Below are 22,491 nucleotides of genomic sequence, written 5' to 3' on the forward strand. Positions count from 1 at the left end.
TCCAAAGATCTGCTTACAACAGCAAAACTTTTTTCATCAATATTGACATTTTTTTTAAGCTGAGGGCCACAGACCAGTGTTGATACAGTGGATCATTCACATTGGTGCATTTAACACAACTTTGACAGAGCCCCTGAACTTAAGGCTCAGTCATCTATGGTCTGTGTCACAATACAGTATGGTGTCATTAAGGTAATAGTGGTCGAATTACTTCAATTTCTACTAAAAGGTTCTACCTATGTTCAACTGGGCCAATTCAGCAGGGAGCTTGAGGGTCAACAAATATTGGTCTGAGGGCAGCATTTGGCCATAGTTTCGACACCCTTGTCTTACAAGCATGGATTTGCTTTGGCGTTCTTGTAGTCATTAATTCTTTCTAAATAGGCAAATGAAAGCATTACACAAAATAAGACAGAAAGGCTACACGTTAAAAATATACTATAAATATATACTATATTCATTTTTGTACTCTTCAGTAGACATTGAAGTTGGGAATATGCACTCATATCTGATTTGTTATTTTGTTTAATAATTCCTTGCCATCAAATAAATGTCTGACACCATCAGCCTCTCCATTGTGTCCATGTTGCGGGTATGTGAAGGGTGACATCACAGTTTTGCAGCACTGTTCCTCAGCCCAATCCTCTGGTAGCTGCATGTGCACCTTCAGTGGTTCAATGGGTTTACCGGGTGGGCGTGTCCATAGTTAGCTTGGCTTTAGGACCCAGTGGCTGCTGCTCCAGAGAAGGCAGGCACCAGGCAGACAGACAGCGGCTCAGCGCTCACTCTGAAGCAGACAAAGGCGAGGGGAGAGACGGTGTGCCGCTAAACCTCTAAAGCATCGGCCCACTCTGGTTCATTCATTCCACATCACTGCCTACAGCCACCACTCAGGTAAGAAAGCGACAAAACCGGGCTAATTATTAACAACACGATTGAATCAAGCCATGAAAACTTTAATATGTACTTTTTTGAGCATTTAATTGATTCTATAATTGGTGATTGAGCAGGTAGCCATGTAGGTGTGTAGAAACTACAGAGAAGCCCTTCTTTTTAGATAAAACTCGCATCATCTTTAGTCGCTGCCATGTGCTCTTAAAAAAATAAATAATTAAAAAATAAAACTTATCTGTTTGGTGGTAATTAAATTATTTTTCATGCATTATGGATATAATATTTAATAGCTGAATTGGATTGGATTGAAAATCGGTGCTTTTGCTCATTTTAATTCCGATAAGAGCTATGTAATTGTGAAGACAGAGTGAGTGGGCTTGTGTGGGTGGGTGGCTTACTCACAGTTAGACTTGCACAAAATGTCATTGATAGCCCATAATGACACTGCAGTGGTGCCTAAAGCTGAGCACATGGTTGGATAGAGGAGACATATCATTTAATTGATGAATAGAAAAAGGCTATTAAGTACAGTAGCATATAAAAATGGAGAGAAATAGCCTATTAACTAGCTGGACTTTCTTGCTTATTATAAAAATAGCCTGCAAGCATATAGACCAGTTGTGCTTGGTGATGTCAGGCTAAAGGCAGTCCCCTGTTGCCTTGAGACAATGGGACAGTCCCAGTTGATGCTCCGTTGGGGAAGGGTCAGTGTTGGATCTGTCCATTAGTGGAGCAGATGGGCTTGAAACCTGGCCTTTGTGAGACCCTGGGCCCCGGTCCCGCCCCTCTCCGCCGCGTGCCTGTCACAAACCTCAGTCAGCATGAAGGCAGCAGAGATTAGCAACAATGAACTATGATGCTTTTTAAAGGCTTTTTAATGTCTCCGTGGTCATCTGCAGTGTATGTGGATTAATAAACAAATAATATTACATGTAGGTCAGGCAAGTACAATATCTAGAAAATATAGTCTCTAGCTGGTTGGTCATAGACTGCATGTGATACTCTGAGGGTGGAATAATCGGATTGTAGTTTTTTAAAGTTTGTAAATATGCTGTACACAAAGAAGTATGTGGGCACAGTATGTATATTTACACACAAGGTCACATTTTAAAGGCATCCAGAAGAATTTACAAAAAACTTATATGAAATGACAAAAAAGAATCACACAGAACATTTTTGTACAGATCTACACTACAGGATTAGCAGCTTTTATGCAGAATAAATTGAAATATTTTGCTGTTTGTGGAGGAAATAGTGGTACTGAAAATTACAATCTTTGCAATTTGCTAATTGTATTCATTTGAACTGCAATGTAAATTCAATGGTAATGATCTTACAGCCTGAATTTAAATTGTAGAAACTGTTGAACTGGTTTTAATATGACCTTTCAGTTCTGTAGTAAAATACTAAACACATTAGTCTACCTAGAAACTTATGACATTTGCATAGGTTTCTTCCTTGGTAATAAGTGCAACATTGTCTATGGCAAACTTTGTGCATGACAAAGTGAATGTATCTCAATGATTCTTGAAATTCAACAAATTGACTCAAGCTGCATGCTGGATGTATACATGGTGAATTTGTTGCACTGAAGGGGTGGGCTATATTGACAAAAAAAATTGCTGTAGGGCTGCACACTAATCTAATTGTGGTTTTGCATTAATATTGCTTGAAAGACTGACTGATAAACAAATACAAGAATTCAATAAATTTTACTGTTTGTAGAGGTCTAAAGCTACAGGTGCAATTTTTTTTTTCTATAAAAAGCAGGATATTTAGTTGTTTTATTGAGGACATTGTATTATCTTGTGTAGGCCTAATTTGTTACATTAGACTGTAAAATGCAACTGGGATTAAAATAACTACTGTGTTCTTTGCAGGCTCCCTATTTGATCTTTGCCTACACACCTTCCAGTGACTATGGAGCTAGACTTTGGACATTTTGACGAGCGTGACAAAAGCCGTACTCCTAGAGGTGGTCGTATGAATGGACTCCCCAGCCCTACCCACAGTGCCCACTGCAGCTTCTATCGCACACGCACACTGCAGGCGCTGACGAGTGAGAAGAAGGCCAAAAAAGTGCGCTTCTATCGCAATGGAGACAGGTACTTCAAAGGCATCGTGTATGCAGTGGCCAGTGACCGGTTTCGCACCTTTGACGCTCTCCTGGCTGACCTCACGCGATCACTGGCTGACCACATCAACCTGCCACAAGGGGTCCGCTTCATTTTCACCATCGATGGGTCACGCAAAATTTCTACTTTGGATGAGCTAGAAGAGGGTAAGAGTCTAAAATAGAAAACAAGAGAACACTCTTATTTTTGGCATGGTCAGAGATTACAAATGCCTTTCTTAGTCTAGACTTCTATAATCTTTCTTTAATGTTGCGTCTACTCCTAATCTGGGCTATTTTGGTCCAGTGCACTGACATCATGATTTGTAAAGACATTTTGAGTGTTGGTACTATGATGTACAGCATGACTGCAATAAATCAAAACAAATATATTTGGATGTATTATGGTCTTTATCCCTGTCAGTGTGAAAGATGACACCAAAAGGATCACTGAGTCTAGGATGAATGTCTCACTGATGGAGAGAATTAGCATTTGAATTCTTAATACATCTTTAGAAATCTCCAGTCATTTTTCAGAAATGCTCAAATTGCTTGTCATATGTAAACACAATAGTTTTTAATCCCAGTTTGAAGTACTCTGCCTGGACCTGTTAGTTGTTTTGATAATTTGTTGACTTATAACTATTGCAACTATTTCAGGATCTCACATAGAAGATATTTAGGTCATGAATATATTTTAGTCAACGTCTTTTACCGTTGGATCTTTTCAGATATGATTTGCTGGGGATGAGGATTGAGGCTTAATTTTCTGGGAGGAAAAATCAGGTTTTGGGGATTTTTGAGCTGCTTATACAAGTGTGTGTCAGGATGATTTCTTCTTACTGGGGTAAAAGGGCAGCACTCTTCTTAATGGTTGGGGCATTTTCACTGAGCTTCCTTCTGTGGGGTATAATTAATTGCTCAATCTCCGCTGCACTGTGTAATCTTGATTCGTCTTTGTCTGCAGCAATTTCTCCACTTTAGATCTAATTGTTGCCTTCTGGTTCTCTCCATTTACCAAATTCCCCCCCAGTTTCCCTTCCTGTACAGGCCTTTGTGTCTAGCTTGCATTGCTTATTGTCTGAGCAAATACTGAACAATGAAACAAGTAAAGAAAAACATAAACTCTCAAAAAGCTGCAGAGTTGGAACATGTTTAAGTAAAAGCTACGGGTTGGGCAGTATTGACAAAAATTTATGTGTTGATATTTTCATCTCTAGATCTTGAGCTAGGCTTGATCAAGACTGCCTTAGCTGGAGGATTATTTGGAAGATGGTTGTGCATGTTTTTTGCTTATCTCCAGCAGTTATGATAATATACATTTTTTAATATATGAACTTGATGCCTCGACTTTAGAGAAATGTTTCAAGAACTAGAAAGATGTGTAAATAAAATAAAGTTCAACCATAGTGTTTAAGAGTTTCATCATACCTGCAATATTCCTTTTTTGCACTGTTAAAATTGGACACTAGCCAACATCCCACTAACCCCATTTTCTCTGCTACCACAGGGGAGAGCTATGTCTGTGCCTCAGAAAACTTGTACAAGAAGGTGGACTACACAAAGAACGTCAACCCCAACTGGTCTGTGAATGTGAAGGCCTCAGCCAACCAGAAGAACATCCAGTCTCTCGCTGCAAAAGCTGCTAGTGAGCCTAGGGAGAGTAAAGAGTTTGTTCGGCCCAAACTGGTCACCATAATGAGGAGCGGAGTCAAGCCTCGCAAAGCTGTCCGAGTCCTGCTCAACAAGAAGACTGCACACTCCTTTGAGCAGGTCCTCACTGACATTACAGAAGCCATCAAACTGGAGAGTGGAGTGGTCAAGAGGATCTACACACTGGACGGCAAGCAGGTATGGCATAACTGTGGTGACGTTATGTAAAAGTATCTTAGACTTAGACAAACTTTACTGATCCACAACGGAAATGATTTGGACACAATAGCCCTCACATCACAATATAATATAAATAATAAGAAAAAATAAAAATGTGTCAAATAAGGCATAATTTTATACATGTATAGAATTTCAGGAGCTACTGTGACCTCCTGCCATTCTCTCAGGTGCTCAGGTCAGAATATTGCTCAAGGGATATTAGGATTGCTGACATTGCGTTAATAATTCATAAAGATGAAAAACTACAGTAAATATGGAGTTCTGACCACCAGCATAAAAGCTAACAGTACAATAGGAAAAATTGTGGTTCAGATTCAATGCAGTTCCTTGTTCAGAACCACCCACAGACGAAATGATATCATCTGCATCAAAGCAAAAAGCTAAATGATTTTCCTTGATATGCAAAAACCCATTCTATTGCTCTATTGTACACTGAAGAGACTAGACTAAGATAAAATCCCATTGTTCATTGATGCCCATGCCATCATAGTGACACAGCAACTTCATGAGAACAAGGATGAAAACCAGTGGCTATGGGAAAAACCTCTACTTACAATAATGTCTGCTTGTGGGTTAGACTTTTTGCCTCATTAGCTTCAGGATTGTGGTTTGGGTCAACTTTTGTACATAGATATGACCAGAGCCTCTGTTCACATCACCTGCTGAGTCTAGGTTCTGCCTTTAAGCTACATTGCTGTTGAATCAGAATATAAGACCAAGCCCTGTATTGTTCTGTTTGATCACTTTGTCTTCCATTGTTACGATGTTTGGTCTGGTGCTTACACAGTTTTAGTTAAATTGTGACATTGACAATATTCTCCTTTGTAATTATGTGCAGCATCTTTTATAAGAATGAATGTAAATGAGAAATGAGTCCAGATTATTTTATCTTGACAGTGGCACGTGAATCATACACATTTCAGCTATAGTTGAATGCAAATTGTGTTTCTGTGGAAGTGTAAATGCTAATTTGACACCAGATCTTATAGCCTACAGTAGAAGGTAATTTAACTTACAAATGAAAGCATAGGTGTGCATACTGTAGGGCTGTCTTCTATAAACATGCACAAAAGCATTTCCAGCCAGAGCTACAGGAGCAATGGTACTCTGCATGTATAACTAGACCATATTGTTCTTTATTTTGTTAATTAAGGTAACTCTTTGTTGTGCAAATGCAAGCAGTCAAGGCAGATGTCTGCACTTACCATGCACTGCCTATAAGTTATATTAATCTAGCCTTATTTAGCTGAAAGTTCAGGAAATGGGAGTGCTAATCAAATATCCTCGTGCCACTGTGGATTGTAACTAGATTTAAAATCTCTCTCTGGGGATTTTCATTATTTTCTTAATGTTCAGGACAGTTAAATGGGCAATGTTTTATTCAGGCTTTACTTGAGTTGTCCTAGGGGACGGCCTTTATCACTGTGCCACCTGGAACGGTTTGTAAAGGTCAGTACAGGGAGATGATCTTTTGGTGATCTTTAGGAGCAACCAATTTTGTGCACAAATCTGAGTAAGGCTCAGGCTCAACAAGGAAAGATAGAAATAAGAGAAATAAAATAGAAACATTCTTTTTTTGCACAAAGTAGGCTATTTTGTGTCCAATTGTTTTTCTGTGATCTCTTTGTATTGTAAGTTATTAAGATCACAAGCTTGAATATCAGTGTGGACAACTATTACCTGGTTGCATGTTCATTGATTCCCATGTCGAGACTATTTTGTATAATTCATAAGGGGGAAGGTAGACGCTGTCTGTCTATGGAGTTTGTAGAAATTTTATTTTAAGGGAGTTGAGGCTGTATGATGGAGCGGATTTGATTTTAATGCTCTCTCCGTGGGATGCTGTTGTCTGGCACTCCTCATTTTGGTCATAAGCATGGGGTCATTGCACCTTATGGGACATGTCCAGTTGGTATTTGATGAGACCATGCATTTTTAATGGTAGGCAAAGCTTTGAAAGGTCATAAAATATGTGTTTATATATGCTGCTTTCATTTTCACAGCTACCAAATGTATTATTCCCTAAAGTGTTTTAAAATTTACTACCTAACCTTTTTTGCTAAATGTTTTTTTGTGGGTGAGGGTTTGGTGACAGTATATCGTATTCTCTGCACTGTTGAGAAATAACTATGATCAGTCAGTTTGAAAATAGATCAATGTATATATGTCGATACAGCTGATCCCAACCACCAAGGAGCATCTTCCATTTTGAATAACTACTTATAATATACTTTTGGACATTTTTATTTCTTCTCCATTTCTTTCCATGGGTTCATCTACATCTCAGGCCTTGAATGGTTTAGTTGCAATGTGAGGCTTTCAATTTAGAGATAAACCCTATTCATATCTATGTGAGTGAAGGCGTGCATGTTGCCCTGGTCTTTGTGTGCTTAGGCAGACTGCAGCTGCTCTGTGCTGGAGCTGATATGGTTCGAGCATCTGTAGCATTGATGCAGCAATCAGCCCCTCCCAGCATCGTAACTTACTCCACCCATACCGCTTTCCTCTCTTTTTGGTCTCTCCTTCCTCCTCTCTTTGCTCCTTTCCTCTCCATCTTCTTCCCATTCGACTGCTGGTGCTGGTTGCTAGGAAACCGCATCCCCAGCACAAAGACCGTAGCCCAGCTGGTGTGGACCGGTCTGTCTGTCAGAGGAAAGCCACATCCTCAAGTGGGTGTGACTTTACTATCATGCTACGAAAAATCCCCCTTTGATTTATTTATTTTCCTGCTATGTGTCTCATTGGGCGTGCCTCTTTCATAATAATCAGGTATTTGAACTCATGCTCAGGAGACATGAATGCGTTATTGAATTTCTACAAAGACATGCGTGCTAATACTTGATGATTTTATTTCCTTAGTTTTAAAAGCTGATTGGCCGTGCTCTCTTTGTTAGCATTGTGCACCAAATCACCCTCATTCTGCCCTCTTTTCATTTCATCCAAAAAAGGGTGGGGCTGCCCGGTTTCAGGAGCCATTGGAATCCTCGAAGCAAATTAGGATCACTTTATATTGGCTGATGGGGAGTAATTATCATGTCTCACTAAAAAACACTTTTTGATTTACCCCACTGGCTGCGTTAATTCACAGAGCTTTATTAATTGCCAGAAGACATTTAGTATTCATTACTTTCTATTTGCACTTGAATAGAAGCTTTAATATAGATCCTTTGATTATTGCGATGGCTTCCTATGAGATCTTTGTCCAGTACCTAAATACAAAATAAGTAGTATAGGTAGCTAGTCTTCCAGGATTTACATTTTCACGGATTTTCATATTATCTGAAAATGGCATTCAGATATTAGCTGATTAAATATTCATACTGTGTATCATAGGCTGACTTATTAACAATGTAGACCCTAATATGTAATATAAGCTTATCAATAACTTTATCTTTTTAGTTTAAATCACTGCACATCATCAATGCAAAATTAACTGTAATCACATAACATGTTCAGAAATACACAGGATTTAAAAAAAAACATATAATACTATTTTATATATATTTCCATGTGGATCTGTTTAAAATGTGTATTGAACTAAATGCTACTAAAACATGTAATTGGTCAGACCTATATCAGATCATTTTCCAAAAGACTTCAGCAAAGACAGAAGGGAGATTGTAGCTGTGAGCATGCTTTAGGCACAAGGTCACACTGTTTTTGGGAAGAACAAAAGAAAAGTGTTTAGTATTGCTTTACACGTACTGCCTTAGTGAATAGGGTGCATGATGTTCTCTTTTATAAGAAGGAGCTAACCGAGAGATGCCATGCACCAACAGGGATGAAAGGACTGCATTTTGCCAGGTTTGTCTCCTGTCGAGCGCCTACTCTTTGCCACGCTGCAGTCAGTGTTGTCATGGCAATAAGCTTGTTGGTGATAGACTCAGTTTGACAATGGTTGTAATGTGCTGAGTGGGCTCCTTATGCTGGGGTTTAACCTGTCTGTACTCTGCTCCATTTAACACATCATCGAGCATGGTGGAGAATAGAGGGGTGTGGCACCGCATATAGAGCATGAGCTATAATGCATGTGAGCCATAATAATATAACCATTGCAAGGCAAACTGAATTAGGGGTCAAATATGATGATATAAAATCCAATTATGATCTGCCCGTGTCACAAGTTGCCAAGAAACTGTTATATCTGGCAGCATTGTTTCCCATTTAAGAGGAGAGTTTGGTGGCCCCCACATAGTCAAGTTTGCTCCCATAGCAAAGCAATAATTAGTAATAAAATATATGTTTTCCTTGTGGTATTATTATAAGTAAATAGAAGTAAGCTTATTAAAATTTTAACCCTTTTTGATTAATAGTAGCAATAAGTAACATATTACAAGCATGCCATCTAACATTTATCACTCAGTCCAGTCAATGCTCTAAGTCACTGACAGTCAAAATCAAAGTAGCATGAATTCTCAAACTGAGAATGAATGAATTCTCAGAATAAAAACAGATTATTATTCTGGTAATACTCTAGCAGGTACATGAATGAAGTGTGAATCATACACGTTTCCCAGATTGCTCACCGCTTGCTTTGATGAGTCAGAAGCAGGAAAAGTTGGAAAAATTTGAGTGAGCGTTTCCAAAATTGACTATATCTATATCTAATAGATATAGATATAGATATAAAACAGTGATGCCATACTAACAGTAGTGCATGGAGTTGGGTGATCATAAAACATTAAAACCACTAACTGCTAAGTTGTTAATTGTCTTGTACGTCAGTGTCTATTTGCATCTACTGTAAAAGAAGGCTTTTGAAACCACATCAACAAGTGAGCCTAGGGGAATATGAGCATGTCTGGTGTAATAATACTGAGGTCACATCAGTCAGACAGAATGGGAAGCCAGTTTCCTCTTGGACATTTTGGTCGGAGCTCCAGGCCCAGAACACCAGGCACCAGCTGCTCCCCTTGACGATGCAGATTTGGCTGTCTGTCTTTAGCCATGTGCGCTAAGCTAACTACATTCAGATCACCTCCAGATGTGGTTCATTAAAGGGTCATTCTAGTGGATAGTCAAGATGTAAAAGTAGCTGCTATCTCACAATTCAGGGTGGCCATATTATTTCTGTATCTTTTTCTGTCATTTTAATGATTTTAATTCTCAATATACTTGATTTACTAATGTGTTATTTTCTCCTGCACAATTGCAATAATACATTTTTCTGTATCTCCCATCTCTACTCACAATTCTTTATAGTAAATATGTTTGTCTTTTATGTGTGATTTCGTGCTAAAAGTGGGTAGTGTTTTTGGTACTAGTACACTGTAGTGCATTACATTGGCTTTCCTATTGATTCGGTCTTTGTACTTGCAGTAGCAAACTGTGTAGGAGTGTATCCCTGAGGCGTCAAAGCATGGACTAGAACCTCTCTTGGCTTTTGTGTTTTAACAAAGATCCACACAATTGTATCTCCTCAGCAACAACTTGAAGATGGGGATGAGACATTTTTGGTGCCCTGATTCATGCAGGTTCCCAAATGTTTTATAGCTACAGTTAACTGCTTGAGCCCAGACTTCCATAGTTTTCTTACTGACTTGGTTTAGTGACTAATGGATGAGCTGATGTAAAAAAAAAAAAAGGTAAAGAAAGACAGATGTTTTAGAAGACAAAACACTCAAGAGCTTTGTTTGAAAATACTTCCTGCTGACTCCTACAAATGCACTATCAATTTAAATGTATTAACATGCAGTGTGTGGTGCTAGACTTGCTATTTAACAGTCTCCTATTGTCTCTGCTCATGTAATTGTTTTGCAGCACAGCAAATCATATGCTTTAATTTGTCTTCACATCATTTTGATATTGTTTTGGTTCATGTCAGATGCCCATCGTTACAACAATCTGTCTTGGTGCTGACATTTTGCCTGTGACCCTTTTTAATTGGTTGATATCTCCATAGCATGAAGAGAACAAAAGGTACCAGTGACGCAAAAAGTAATCTATCCCAAATAATTATCAAGTTAATTAGTTTAAAGATATCAAATCCATTTTGACTGTTGTCTTTTGTCATAGCATTTGTAAATATATCACAATGCTAACTCAACAAGTGTCTTGATTTTACAACATTTACAGTCTTTACACTGGTGATGGTAAGGTGCTTGACCTTTTATAATGTTAAAAATAAAACTCCTTGTTCATTAAAACTGTAAGACGTTAAGTTGACTATCCATAGAACTAGTGTTGAATGATCTATAAAAAGCAATGGTCAGGGGTTAAAATAACTGAAGTAAACTATTCATTTATTGCTGTCTAGACCCTTGTTTAGCTGCTTGGGTGGGTTTTGGGGAATCATGTGGTCTGGACAGCTGGTAAGGCACAGATTAAGACAGTGGGCAGGGGGCATCGGCAGGCTAGAAAGAGCTAGTTGACCCATAGACCCACCCACTCGTCGCATTATCACCAGAAGACTCGCACACATACAATACATGCCATTAACTGTATGTGTGCCATAGAATTTTAAATGAATAGTGTTGGACATTGTTGTGTAAGGCTATTGCCAGGTGGTTTTGGAAGATGACCTTTTCTGAAAGACTATCACTTGTCCAAATATTTTCAATGAAAGTTAATCATACTTCTGCACCACATCGAAATGATTGGTTGCATTTTCATCTGTTTCTATAAGTGTAGAGCTTTAATATTGCTTTGAGATTGAAGTTGGTTGCTGAAATTACTCCCATTTGATTCCATAGATGAATTGGTGCATTGTAGGATAGGATTTGTGAGTATTTGAATCAAAATTCAACAGTACAATAATAACTGCAGAACATTAATTCATACTAATCCATCACAAAGCTAGAAGTTACCGCTAAGGGGTCTTAAGTTCAAGTGGATCTTATGTCGATAGACTTAAGGTAGCAGCACTTTATCCATTTAATCTGCTTTGACTTTAAAGCTATTAAAGCATAAGTAAGTCTGCTGGATGCTCTGGGCCTGTTATTCTTTGGGGTAAAGGCACTTTCTGTCTGTTTCATGATGCACAGTTAAATGACCTTGTGTCTATAATGTGCCTTTTCTGACAGACTTGAATATATTCTCTTGATAATTTTCTCAATAGATGCTCTATGTGCAGCCTTGAAAAGTGAAGCCTGTCTGGAAAACCAATTAGATTTTGATCCCCAGAGTTCGAACACCATCTCTGTGTATCCAGGGGACTCTCCGCGAGGTTCAGCTGCTGGATTCCTCAACACAAAGTCACCAGCACACACACTTACACACACACTAATACACACACTCACACTTGGAGCTTGTGGAGCAAGGCAGAGGACCAACATGGCAGCTGCAGGGGCACGCCGTTCCCAAAATGGTCCCTTACTCATAGTTCAGATGTATATCACATAAGAAGAGATTTCAATGTGGATTATTATTAGTCTATTTTTTATTTATTTATTTTTTTTTTACCTTTGTAAAAGGATCTAACCAAAATGAAATGTCAATTTTAAGCATTGTTGTCAACACTTCAGGCAAATGTAACTTACTTACTTTTTAATTTTTATTTTACCTTTTTACCTTGGGAAACTTCCAGCAGTTTTTGTATGACAATTCGTGTTGTAAGTTGTAATAGCAGTAGGAGTATTTGTAACTTTCTTTAGAACAAATGTTCCTGTAATAATGGCTGAAATGCTGTTGTTTTTAAGAGTATCAACAATGATAGTAATATCCAAGAGCCTGGGCACTTTTGCTTTTATATTTTCAAATGATAACTAAAATGTTTTAAGCATATTACATTTTAAGCACATCTCCCTTGACCAGAATGACGCAAACATGTATATCATGCATCAAGGTTAATATAGTTTCATTATAAATGTTTCAAGAATAAGGCTCAGAAAACCAAAGAAAAACCTGTGTTTGGTGTAAATGTCTGTTAATATATGAATGAAAAGGTAACAGGCCTGGATCACGTAAAGTGCAGGAGAAGGTGTGGTCAAAAGGCATCTGCCACAAGTAGGCCATATTGTGTCAGCAGCTGTTATATTAGAGAGGGACCCCAGGGAAAGAGATGAATCATGTAAAACATTACAGCCAAGATGTAACTGAAGATGGGACCTTTTTATGTTTATGTCTTTGTTGTTGGTGTATTAACCTGGCTGGCAAAATGTCCCAAAGCAGCTCTGGCATGGCCTCAGTCTGGTTTCTGCACCTCTTAATATGAGATGGTTGTGTGGTTTAGTAGAACTTCCCAATGGAAACTATTGCAATGTTATGGTGCATGCATATATTGGCAATATAAGTACCGTTTTTTTTTAACTTTTACTATAATGACATTACTATAGTCTGACTGTTTTGATCTTTTGTCTCACAGGTTACGTGCCTCCAGGATTTCTTTGGCGATGATGATGTCTTTATTGCATGTGGGCCAGAGAAATTTCGATATGCACAAGATGACTTTTCTCTGGATGAGAATGGTAAGCATCATTGGATTTTTGATGTTTTATAAAGCTATAAAAATGCGTAAAACTGTATAAGCTGCAGTGTTTCCAGTTAATTCCTTCCCATAGTCTAAAAGCAATTGGATGATCAGCATACTTAAAATAACTGCATAAAGATTTTATATAGGCAATTATGCCAGATAATTCTGAAACTATTTTATGCCACAGATACAAAAGCCCAAGAGCAGATTTAAACCATAAACATTAATCTAAATGTACAATAAACTTAAAAAACATGAGTTGCAACTAATAAATAATACAATGAAATGCTTTTTCACTTTTTTCCAACTGTAATGAGTCATAAAAATGATGAATTCAACCTTCTACAGCTTAAATCTTATCATATAAATCACGATAAATACTGACACCAAAAAAGTATTGTTCCAGCTTTCATATATTGACCAATAAGTCAATATACCATAGTAATTATCATGACAGGGCTATAGGCAATAAGCATAATCCAGAAATTGAGAAGTATACAAATAAAAAATATTGCACCACCATATTCTCTTTGAAATGGGGGAACACTTGACTATGTACATGAGATCCACAGTATTTTACCATCACATAGACCAGATCAACTTAATGCTCTTGACTGATTCAAATAGCCAGTCCAGTTGACAATGATTTATGGGAACATGATATTTTAGTCAGGATAGCCTCTCTGTCAAACGTACTACAATGATTTATTTCTACTAAAATTCAGAACCTGCCTCTCTCCTTTTGGGTAGCTTTATGTCTTCAACACAGTCAGTTGATTCTCTTTATTCCTAATTTATGTATTCAAGTCAAATGTCCTGGCCAGAGTAATAAGACTTAATATTTGGCACAAAGCGCAGTGAGACAGAAATAATCTATGTGGAATTAAAGCAGTGTAAGTATGTAGACAGCAGGAGACACAGGGAGAACTGTGTTATCTGTAGCCAGCAGCAAGAGCAAAAAGGGTAGGGAAAGGCAAGTCATTAATCCACAGTGTGACAGGTTTAGGCCAGCTGATCAGGAGGTGCTGATAGAGCAGAGAAATACAGAAGGAAATGGCGAAAGAAAAATCCAAATCTGTCAAATAGAGAAAGGTTTAAGACTGAAGATATTTTGTGGCTCATTTGAGTGGCTTCTTTACTTCTGATCAGATTGCTAGTGAGACGCTGCCTTATAGCTGTCTGAAGTGTCTATTTTTATTTATCATATTAGCCACCCACTCCCAGCTAATATCTGCATTCAAAGCACTCAGCATATCATGAAATGTCTATGCCCCATGAATATAATTCTAATTTGCACCACTTTCTCTTCATTACAAATGATAAAAGTTGAAATTGAATGATTTTAATTTCATCTATCTGGGTCTCCCATAGGATTTAATTCTAAATGGTTTTACACAAGCGACCATATTTTCAGGGCAAAGCTAAATAAAAAACAGACATCTAGTTTGGGGGCATCATAGAAAGTCTATGTTGACATCAGACGCCTAATGTTGCACTGCAAACCCACTTGCCTTAAAAGTTTATAGGTGATAATAACAGAAATCAGTCAATGCATTTTGGACTTCTTGTTGGTCTGTGTTTGGTGGTGGATGAATAAAAATAAAAGTGACATATCAAAAGATTTGTTGGAGGTAATGATAACGTGCTTGTTTTTTTTTTTTTTTTTTTGTATTTTATTCCCTTTTATTTTTTATAAATAGATATCAGGAAACTATAAAAGGTTAATGATTTCTATATTGACATTTCCTGCAAAAAATGTCTTTTGGGATATGGAAATGCACATTGATATCATGCAGTCATGTATTTTCTAACTGGGAATATCAAGCTTTTAAGCTTTTTGCACAGACAAAAATATTTGAAAATTCTATGAACCTTTCTCCATCTTGTGGGTATCAGTAAAACTAGATTACAGTGTCCAAAACGCATACTGAAATTAAAAAGTGATTTTTTTAAAAAAATGTATAGTTGTTGTTTTTTTATTTTCAGAGTCTCTAAAGAAAAATTATTTGCCTCCATACTACTCTGTGTAAATAGCCTTTCGTGTACAGCAGCAGTAACGATGTAAAGACATCTCAGATTTTCTCACAAGAAAAGTGGGTCACAAAAACTGAAGTTTTAGCACCATGTCTACTTCATACAAAGGATTTTTCAGAAAGACTAAAATAGATACTAGTTTCTAGTCCCATGTGGTTATTGTTCAGTGTAAAACACAGGATGGGGAGGAGCACCTGCAGTTTGGTGTAAGTGCTGACAGCATCATGTGTGCTATTCTGAGACTACTAAGCAGACCAGACAAGCTGCCAGTGTGAAGTACTGTCAAATGAGCCACGCCTTGAAAACAATAGACCTCCAATGTACAGCTGCAGCCACTAGTGTATGAAGGTTAGGAGAGATGACAGGCAGGAGCATCCCCAGAGAAGAAGGGAGGACAGATAGTATAATTAGCATTGATGGAGAAAGAGAGGAAGGATGGGAAATTGATTAGAGTGGCAGATGAAACATAAGGATGGGACTTAGGAGTGGCAGTGTCTGGAGTCTGTCTGCTCTGATTGAACAATGACCCAGAAAAGTTTACACAGAAAGAATCACATGGTAAAGAAGGCAATGAATAAAGCTACATTACATTAGCAAAATAATCTAGCCACATTCAAGTCATAAGCCAGTGTACTATTGTGCCTCTCCCAGGATAAATATTGGTGGTTGAATCTCTGTGGTGACCGCTGAAACCAGATGTTTATTAGAGAAGTGGACCTTTTGTGCCACTGAAAATCCCTTAGAAAGAGGAAGAGCAAAACATCATATTAAGTTTTTAATAATTGTTTATGTAAAGGGCTAATATTGCCATAACTATTTTTTCTTTCTTGCCAATCTTGTTTTGTCTGTGACAGAATGCAGGGTGATGAAGACACCCAAAGGTCAGAAAGGATCAGCAAAGAGCCCTGGGCCAATTAAACGGTGCAAATCTCCTGCTGAATCAAGTGAGTTTATCATTGTCTTTTAAATATATCTCTATTGGCCACTGAAATAAATAAGTGTCGTTAAGGCATCTACTATTATCTCTACACACCCTTTTCTCCAAAGCGTAATAAATAATGCATGCAACATAAACAAAGGGCCAACATCTTCCAGCTATTTGTAAATTAAACAACTGAACCCATCCTAGAGGCACAGGATCTTCAGGGAGATGGCTTTAACTAAATCTTTAATGTTAACAACTCCTTTTAACTTAAAATAACAGCCACATATTTCTCTTAAGATGTTTGTCCGACTCCAGAGTGGTTTTATAGCAGCATTAGTCGGGTGAGCAGTTGGCGCTATGAAACTGGTTCTCACTCAGGCTCTAACAAAAAAGTTGTTTTCTCTGTCAGCTCCTGCCAAACCAGAATATAGACAAATGTTATCATCATACAGTTTACACCACTACATGATTGTCTGAGGTTGGCCCTGACACAATAATTACTATATTGACTTGCCATTCAATAAGTCATACGTGAGACTGTTTTGGGGGATCAATAGTTGTGTACCTGTGTGTACCTGTACCTGTCACGAAATGGGTTAATTTGGTAAAAATAAATAAATAAGTAAATAAAAAAAATAAAAAGATTTGAGATTTGACTTCCATGACTAACTATGTACTAAATATTTAAATTCTGCTCTGTCTGTGTAGCAGTTGTTTTTTTTTTTTTTTTTTTTTTTTTTTTTTAACAATAGTGTACTTTTAGAAAAGGGTTTACTTGGATCCTGCCTTCAGATATTGCAAAAGTGGCATAAAGAATTTTCCAATATTATATTATGATAATTGCAGCATCATGCTTCATAATTTGTTATCATGACCATCCTAACTGGGAGTGGGTCATAGTGCTGCAGGGTCCTTGTGTCTTTAGTGCCTTTCTAACAAATCTTATTGATTATTGATGGGGGTGCCTCATCCTAAACATAGCAGATGGCAGCCTAAACATGTGAAACACAGGAAATATTGAGCATTAGCAGCTCTTGTTGTGCCCCGGAGGTCAAAGGTGATCTAGTGTTGTGGTGAGGAATGACTCTGGCTTGTTAAAAATGTAATAAGACATTTAGGAGTTTAAAACGGGGTATTTGGAATAGTTATTTTGAAACTTCCGCTGATCAACGACTAAAACAAATGTACATTCCTTTCTTATTATGAAATGGTGAAGAGATGGCCAAAGTTGTTTTATAAATGGTCAAACTGGCTTAATTTTGAAATATGCAAGATAAGCACCTCCTTCCTAGCTTGTAACATGCACACACAAATCTTGAATGTCTCTAATTGTATTCAAACAAAGAAATGGGGTTTACGAATTGTAATTGACATGAGTTTGAGCAGCTTGCTAAGTCTAAATCAGTTATCTGTCTGAATAGTTAAAAAAGCCTATTGCGTTTAGTTAACAATGAAGCTTTATCCTCTTGTCTTTCCCACTTGGCTTGAATTTACACTGGCCATCTGGCTCATAGTGTCTGAGATCTTTTCATCTTTTATGGGCAAAACTCTTTAACACACACACAGACGACCCCATTACACTGCACCACTCGTAGATATAAACAATTGTCCAAAACTGACTGAATCCTAGCAACTGTGAAGATGCAAAGTGGCTGAATTAAACATGGACCTTGAATGACTTTAGTAACATGCCAAAAACACTCAGGCGGTGCTTTTAAACCTACAGTGCATGGAATTCTTTGGGTGATTAATAATGGGTCTTTTGCAGTTCTCAATTTATTTTCTGGGTTAACCTGGTAAATATCTAGAATAAACATTTTGGTTATTGTCCAGGTTTTCTTGGATCAGACATTGTCTCCTCCTGCTCCTAGTTTAAAGCCTTACTGCATAAGATTTCATCCAAGAATCATCTTAAATAAACCATTTATTTATTGGTGTTTTTATTGGACTAAAACACTGCGAAAAACATATGCCTCCCCACAGACCTGATTCATAGCCTGGTGGTGCTTTTCTCCATACAGATTAATGATCCACAGCTTTTTAAGAAATGTTTGCACCCTAATTTCAGGCATCTAAAATAATCATATATAAAGGAAGCGTTTTCTGTTTGCACCCCTTTGAAACTCAAATGCACCCTCAGTCAATTTGCTCTGCTCCGGATAAATCCAGATTGGCACTTAGTTTTAGTGCTGATGATATCAAGGTTTAGTCATTTAATTTTCAGAAAATGTCAGATTTCACTTAAATTTAAATGTGTTTTAAATTGTTTTAGTGACGTTTCTGTATGTTAAGCCCCAAAAAGCCAAACATTGCTGTAACATTGTCTTGGACCACTTTCTAATCCTTGCTGCATTTTCTTGGTCTGTCATCCTCCCCCCTGCACTCCTCTGTCCACTTTGGGTTGCCCCTCTCAGCTAACGGGACAGGCTCCAGCAGTCAGCTCTCCACCCCGATTTCTAAGCATTCCCCCACCTCCACCCCCACCAGCCCAGGCCACAACAACAAGCAGAAGGTACCCACCCCGCTCCCTCCCTACTATCTTCTCCTACTACTCCTTCTTCACCACTATTTTATACATTAACACACTTTTTATGCTGTTGTCTTTACAGGATCTATATCTTCCGTTATCTCTGGATGATGAGGACTCCCAGGGTGAATCTATGTAAACATCCATCTCCTACCCCTGAAGCGAGAATCTTTGTTTTTACTCACTTCATATGTTGTCATGGAAACTACATATTGTCTATTGAAAAACCTTATTCATCGGGGCCATGTATGTTTGCTGCTTGTGAATTTCACTATCCTTTTTTTTAATCCTGATGAAAAAACATTACACTAATCACTTGCTAATGTTCTGGTGTTTTTAAAGTTTTGTGGGTTAGTCAGTTTAGAAGATGCACTTGTTCACTTAAGACAGGTTTCACATTGTACAAATATTTCAAATTACGTTTTTTACTTGTCACATTTGAACTTTTTCCACTTCTGATTCCAAGCAGCAAATGGACATTTTAAAGGGTGTTTGTTAGAACTGGTTCAACTTTGATATTTCTCACAGTGTCCTTCTGCCCAACAGTTGGCAATGAAACGGAGGCTAGTCTAAGTCTTGTAGCCCGCTGTATATAATGTGTAGAACTACTGCATCACTGCGCATTGTCTGTCACTGTTTTTCCGTCCATTTTCCTATGACATTAATGTTTGACTAACAACTACATAGTCAACAACAGGGTATATTTAAAACAGAAGAGGCACCCACTTGTCATGCAGATTAAGTTGTCTGGGATACTGGCAGGAATCCGGTATCGAAAGTTATAATTGTATTGATTGGCATATTCTTTAAATGGATTTAGGCTGGTGTTTCCTCTGTTTTGAGCCCATACAAACACATTATTCAATAAATAGTTGTCTGAACATGAGATGTCCATAAGTGCAGTGCATGATAAAAAAGCGTGACTTTTTCATACTATGGGCATGTCGGACCTAATGGTGTTTGAACAACCAAAGGAAAAAGGCCATTTCACCACATGCAGTAGTAGTTTACTATTCCCTCATTTTTATTAAAAGCATTAAGGTCTTAAAGCCAAAGTATGTTTTAGACTAATATTTATACAAAAGGGATCATGGTTGTGGCTCTGCGGGACATTTATGCATGATATTTTACTGTCAATCATCGGAAGGTTTTAGATTCAGAGCTAAACGGGAGTGGGAATTTTCATATTTTGCATGGCTCAGAATAGTTTTCAGATAACAGGGAGAAGATCTTGTCTAAGTCTATGTGGGTTTTTATATTTTATATAATGTATTAATTTATATCAAGGGTATCGTTTAGGATAAGTTTCTATACAATTTTAACTACTACAAACACTTTACCTAAGTCTCTATTTGAGGTTTTTCTTTTTCTATTCCACCAAACCTGCATTATGTGTCTGAATGACTGTAAAAGACCTCTCAGGTTCTGAGCAGGGATTTAAATTGGACCCACTGAAGCACAAAGTCAGAATCCACAGCAACTAGACACTTTACTGTCTATTGGCCAGCACTGCAATCCGTGACCACAATTAACAATTACTATAAAAAAGAAGCTGCAGATGTAGTAGCAATTGATTTTTAAATCTATGCATTTAGAGATAAAAATATTTTAAAATGTCACATGTGATGACAAGTTTTTTTATACCCAAGAAATGACCCAAGAGATGAGCTTAAACTGATGTTGACCTGTTTTGTTGTGAGTGTTCTGTTGTGTCTGAAACCTGAGTATGTGTTTTACTGTTATCCCAAAAATTTGGTGCTGTAAGTGTAATAAACATATTTTCCCTACAGGGGGCGCTGTCACACCAGCACAGATTAAACCAACAGGGACAGACAACTTTGAGAATAATAGTACAAAAACACATTGCTGTATCAGTCAGATGTAATTCACACGGTCTGTATCTTCTTAATATTATTTCATTTGTATTAATTTTTACAACAACTGTCAGAAAAGTTTTGTCTTGTGTATCTGGCTCATCACCTACAGTGGTGCCTTTTTTGAGTACAATTTTTGATAAGATATGAACGGGACATAACTCCACATACAGAGGCCTCCAACATTTGTTTTGTAGACACTTTGTCCTGGTGTAAATAGACTTCCATCTTTCATATGTAAACCTTTTCTGAGCAAATCAACTACTTTTTTTCTTGGAAATTTTACAATGTCATTTTCGGTGGTATTTTGCATTGTCACAGTGGCTTATCAACGCTTCATTCAATGTATTAACCAGTATCCTTTTGCAATTAAAATGGTTGAATTTTATCTCTTTGGTCTTGATCTTCATTTTTATAAAACAAATGGTTCAAACACAATATAATAAAGCCATACTCACTATTATACTCACTATTGACCCCACATCCCATGCTTGGTGCTTGCTGTAAAAATTATTAAAAAGGAGAAGTTTTGTCCCTGAAAAGGCTCCATCATCACCATGGAAACTGCAAATGTGTCTTTGACACCATCAGAAGTTCTTTAGGCCAAATTCCCCACACATTAAATTATCTGTAACTTTTCTAAGTTAAGTAAATGCTCATTTGGTTTGTTTTCTGAAGATATTTAATGTTTATTCATCTTTCTGACAGTAATGTATAGATAATACTGTCAGAAGGCTGCATTATAAATGCACCTGTGACCAGTGCACCTGCCTGACCAGTGCATTGTCCTGTTAGTAGCTCTTCATGAATGTACATTTTGTATAGTGAGTGCATTATAACTCTATAGAGCTGTCACAGTAATTTTGTTTCCAGATAATTGCTATAATATTTCAGCAAATTACTGTAGATCATATTTACAGGTGAGACCTGGGAACACTTTACAGGTTTTTGTTGGGTTATTTTTATTTTTTATTTTTTTACATTTATTCATTGGTTTGAAGTATACAGTAAATTATTGGTTTACTGCTTACAACAAAATATTGTATATTAAATGTAAATGTATTACCTGGCAATTTTGTTGCCAATACTTTCCTGTAATTTAAAATACAGCTAACCCATGTATTGTCATATGAATAGGCAGACTCAGAGTTGAGATGGACTCAAACATTTATTTAAAAACAGTATACATATACACAAATATACATTAAGATATAGAAAAAGGGATGGCGGAGGCACTCTGATTTGGGGTGAATTTATTAATGGTCACGCCAACACGTTGCGTAGTCGAAATGCGTTGGCGTGACTATTAATAAATTCACTGCAAATCAGAGTGCCTCTGCCATCCTTTTTTTTTTACTCTACAAGAATCTAAGCCCTCTGGTTTGATGAGCACCTGTATGCATAAGTTTTTGATCCAGTGCAGCACTCCAACATTGTTATTTTTATTTTATTAAAATATGCCTGGATTTAGATCTGGTGATACTCAGAAATTCAAATATGATCTTGGTGGTAATTGATGTGAAAAGTTTGAGAATTGTTGCTTTAAAGATTTGTGCACTAATAAGTAATATATATTACAATGTGCTGATAATAACTAACACTAATTACAACTGACTGATTTAGATGCCAGCAAAGAGACGCAGAGACAACAATGATGATGAAGGTCGAGCTAGAAATTTAAAGAGGAGCTGGGACAATGATGAGGAGGAAGTTCTGCAGAGGGCCAAGAGGCTTTGTGTGGGCAAACCCTCCAAAATGCTTCACTCTGTCATCCTCAGACCAGAAAATGTGGCCATGATGATGATGAAGATGGAGCTCCAG

The 22,491-nt window shown here is 37.4% G+C and overlaps 1 protein-coding gene across 2 annotated transcripts; it reads left to right on the plus strand.

Moving 5' to 3' along the window:
• The first annotated feature begins 755 nt into the window (after window positions 1-755).
• On the plus strand, window positions 756-21,058 carry LOC110158647 (neuronal migration protein doublecortin). Of its 2 annotated transcripts, XM_055148721.1 has the most exons (7): window positions 756-894; window positions 2,775-3,175; window positions 4,518-4,858; window positions 13,203-13,305; window positions 16,199-16,288; window positions 18,684-18,781; window positions 18,879-21,058. In XM_055148721.1, exons 2-7 carry the CDS (start codon window positions 2,815-2,817, stop codon window positions 18,933-18,935), a joined length of 1,050 nt encoding a protein of 349 aa, XP_055004696.1. In that variant the 5' UTR covers window positions 756-894; window positions 2,775-2,814; the 3' UTR covers window positions 18,936-21,058. The 2 variants fall into 2 exon arrangements, with proteins under 2 accessions (XP_055004696.1, XP_055004697.1); XM_055148722.1 differs by lacking the exon at window positions 18,684-18,781.
• Window positions 21,059-22,491: the final 1,433 nt, after the last annotated feature.

This window comes from Boleophthalmus pectinirostris, unplaced genomic scaffold, assembly GCF_026225935.1.
Source record: "Boleophthalmus pectinirostris isolate CB_2022bp ecotype Guang Dong unplaced genomic scaffold, ASM2622593v1 HiC_scaffold_12, whole genome shotgun sequence".
In the NCBI taxonomy this organism is placed as follows: domain Eukaryota; kingdom Metazoa; phylum Chordata; class Actinopteri; order Gobiiformes; family Gobiidae; genus Boleophthalmus; species Boleophthalmus pectinirostris.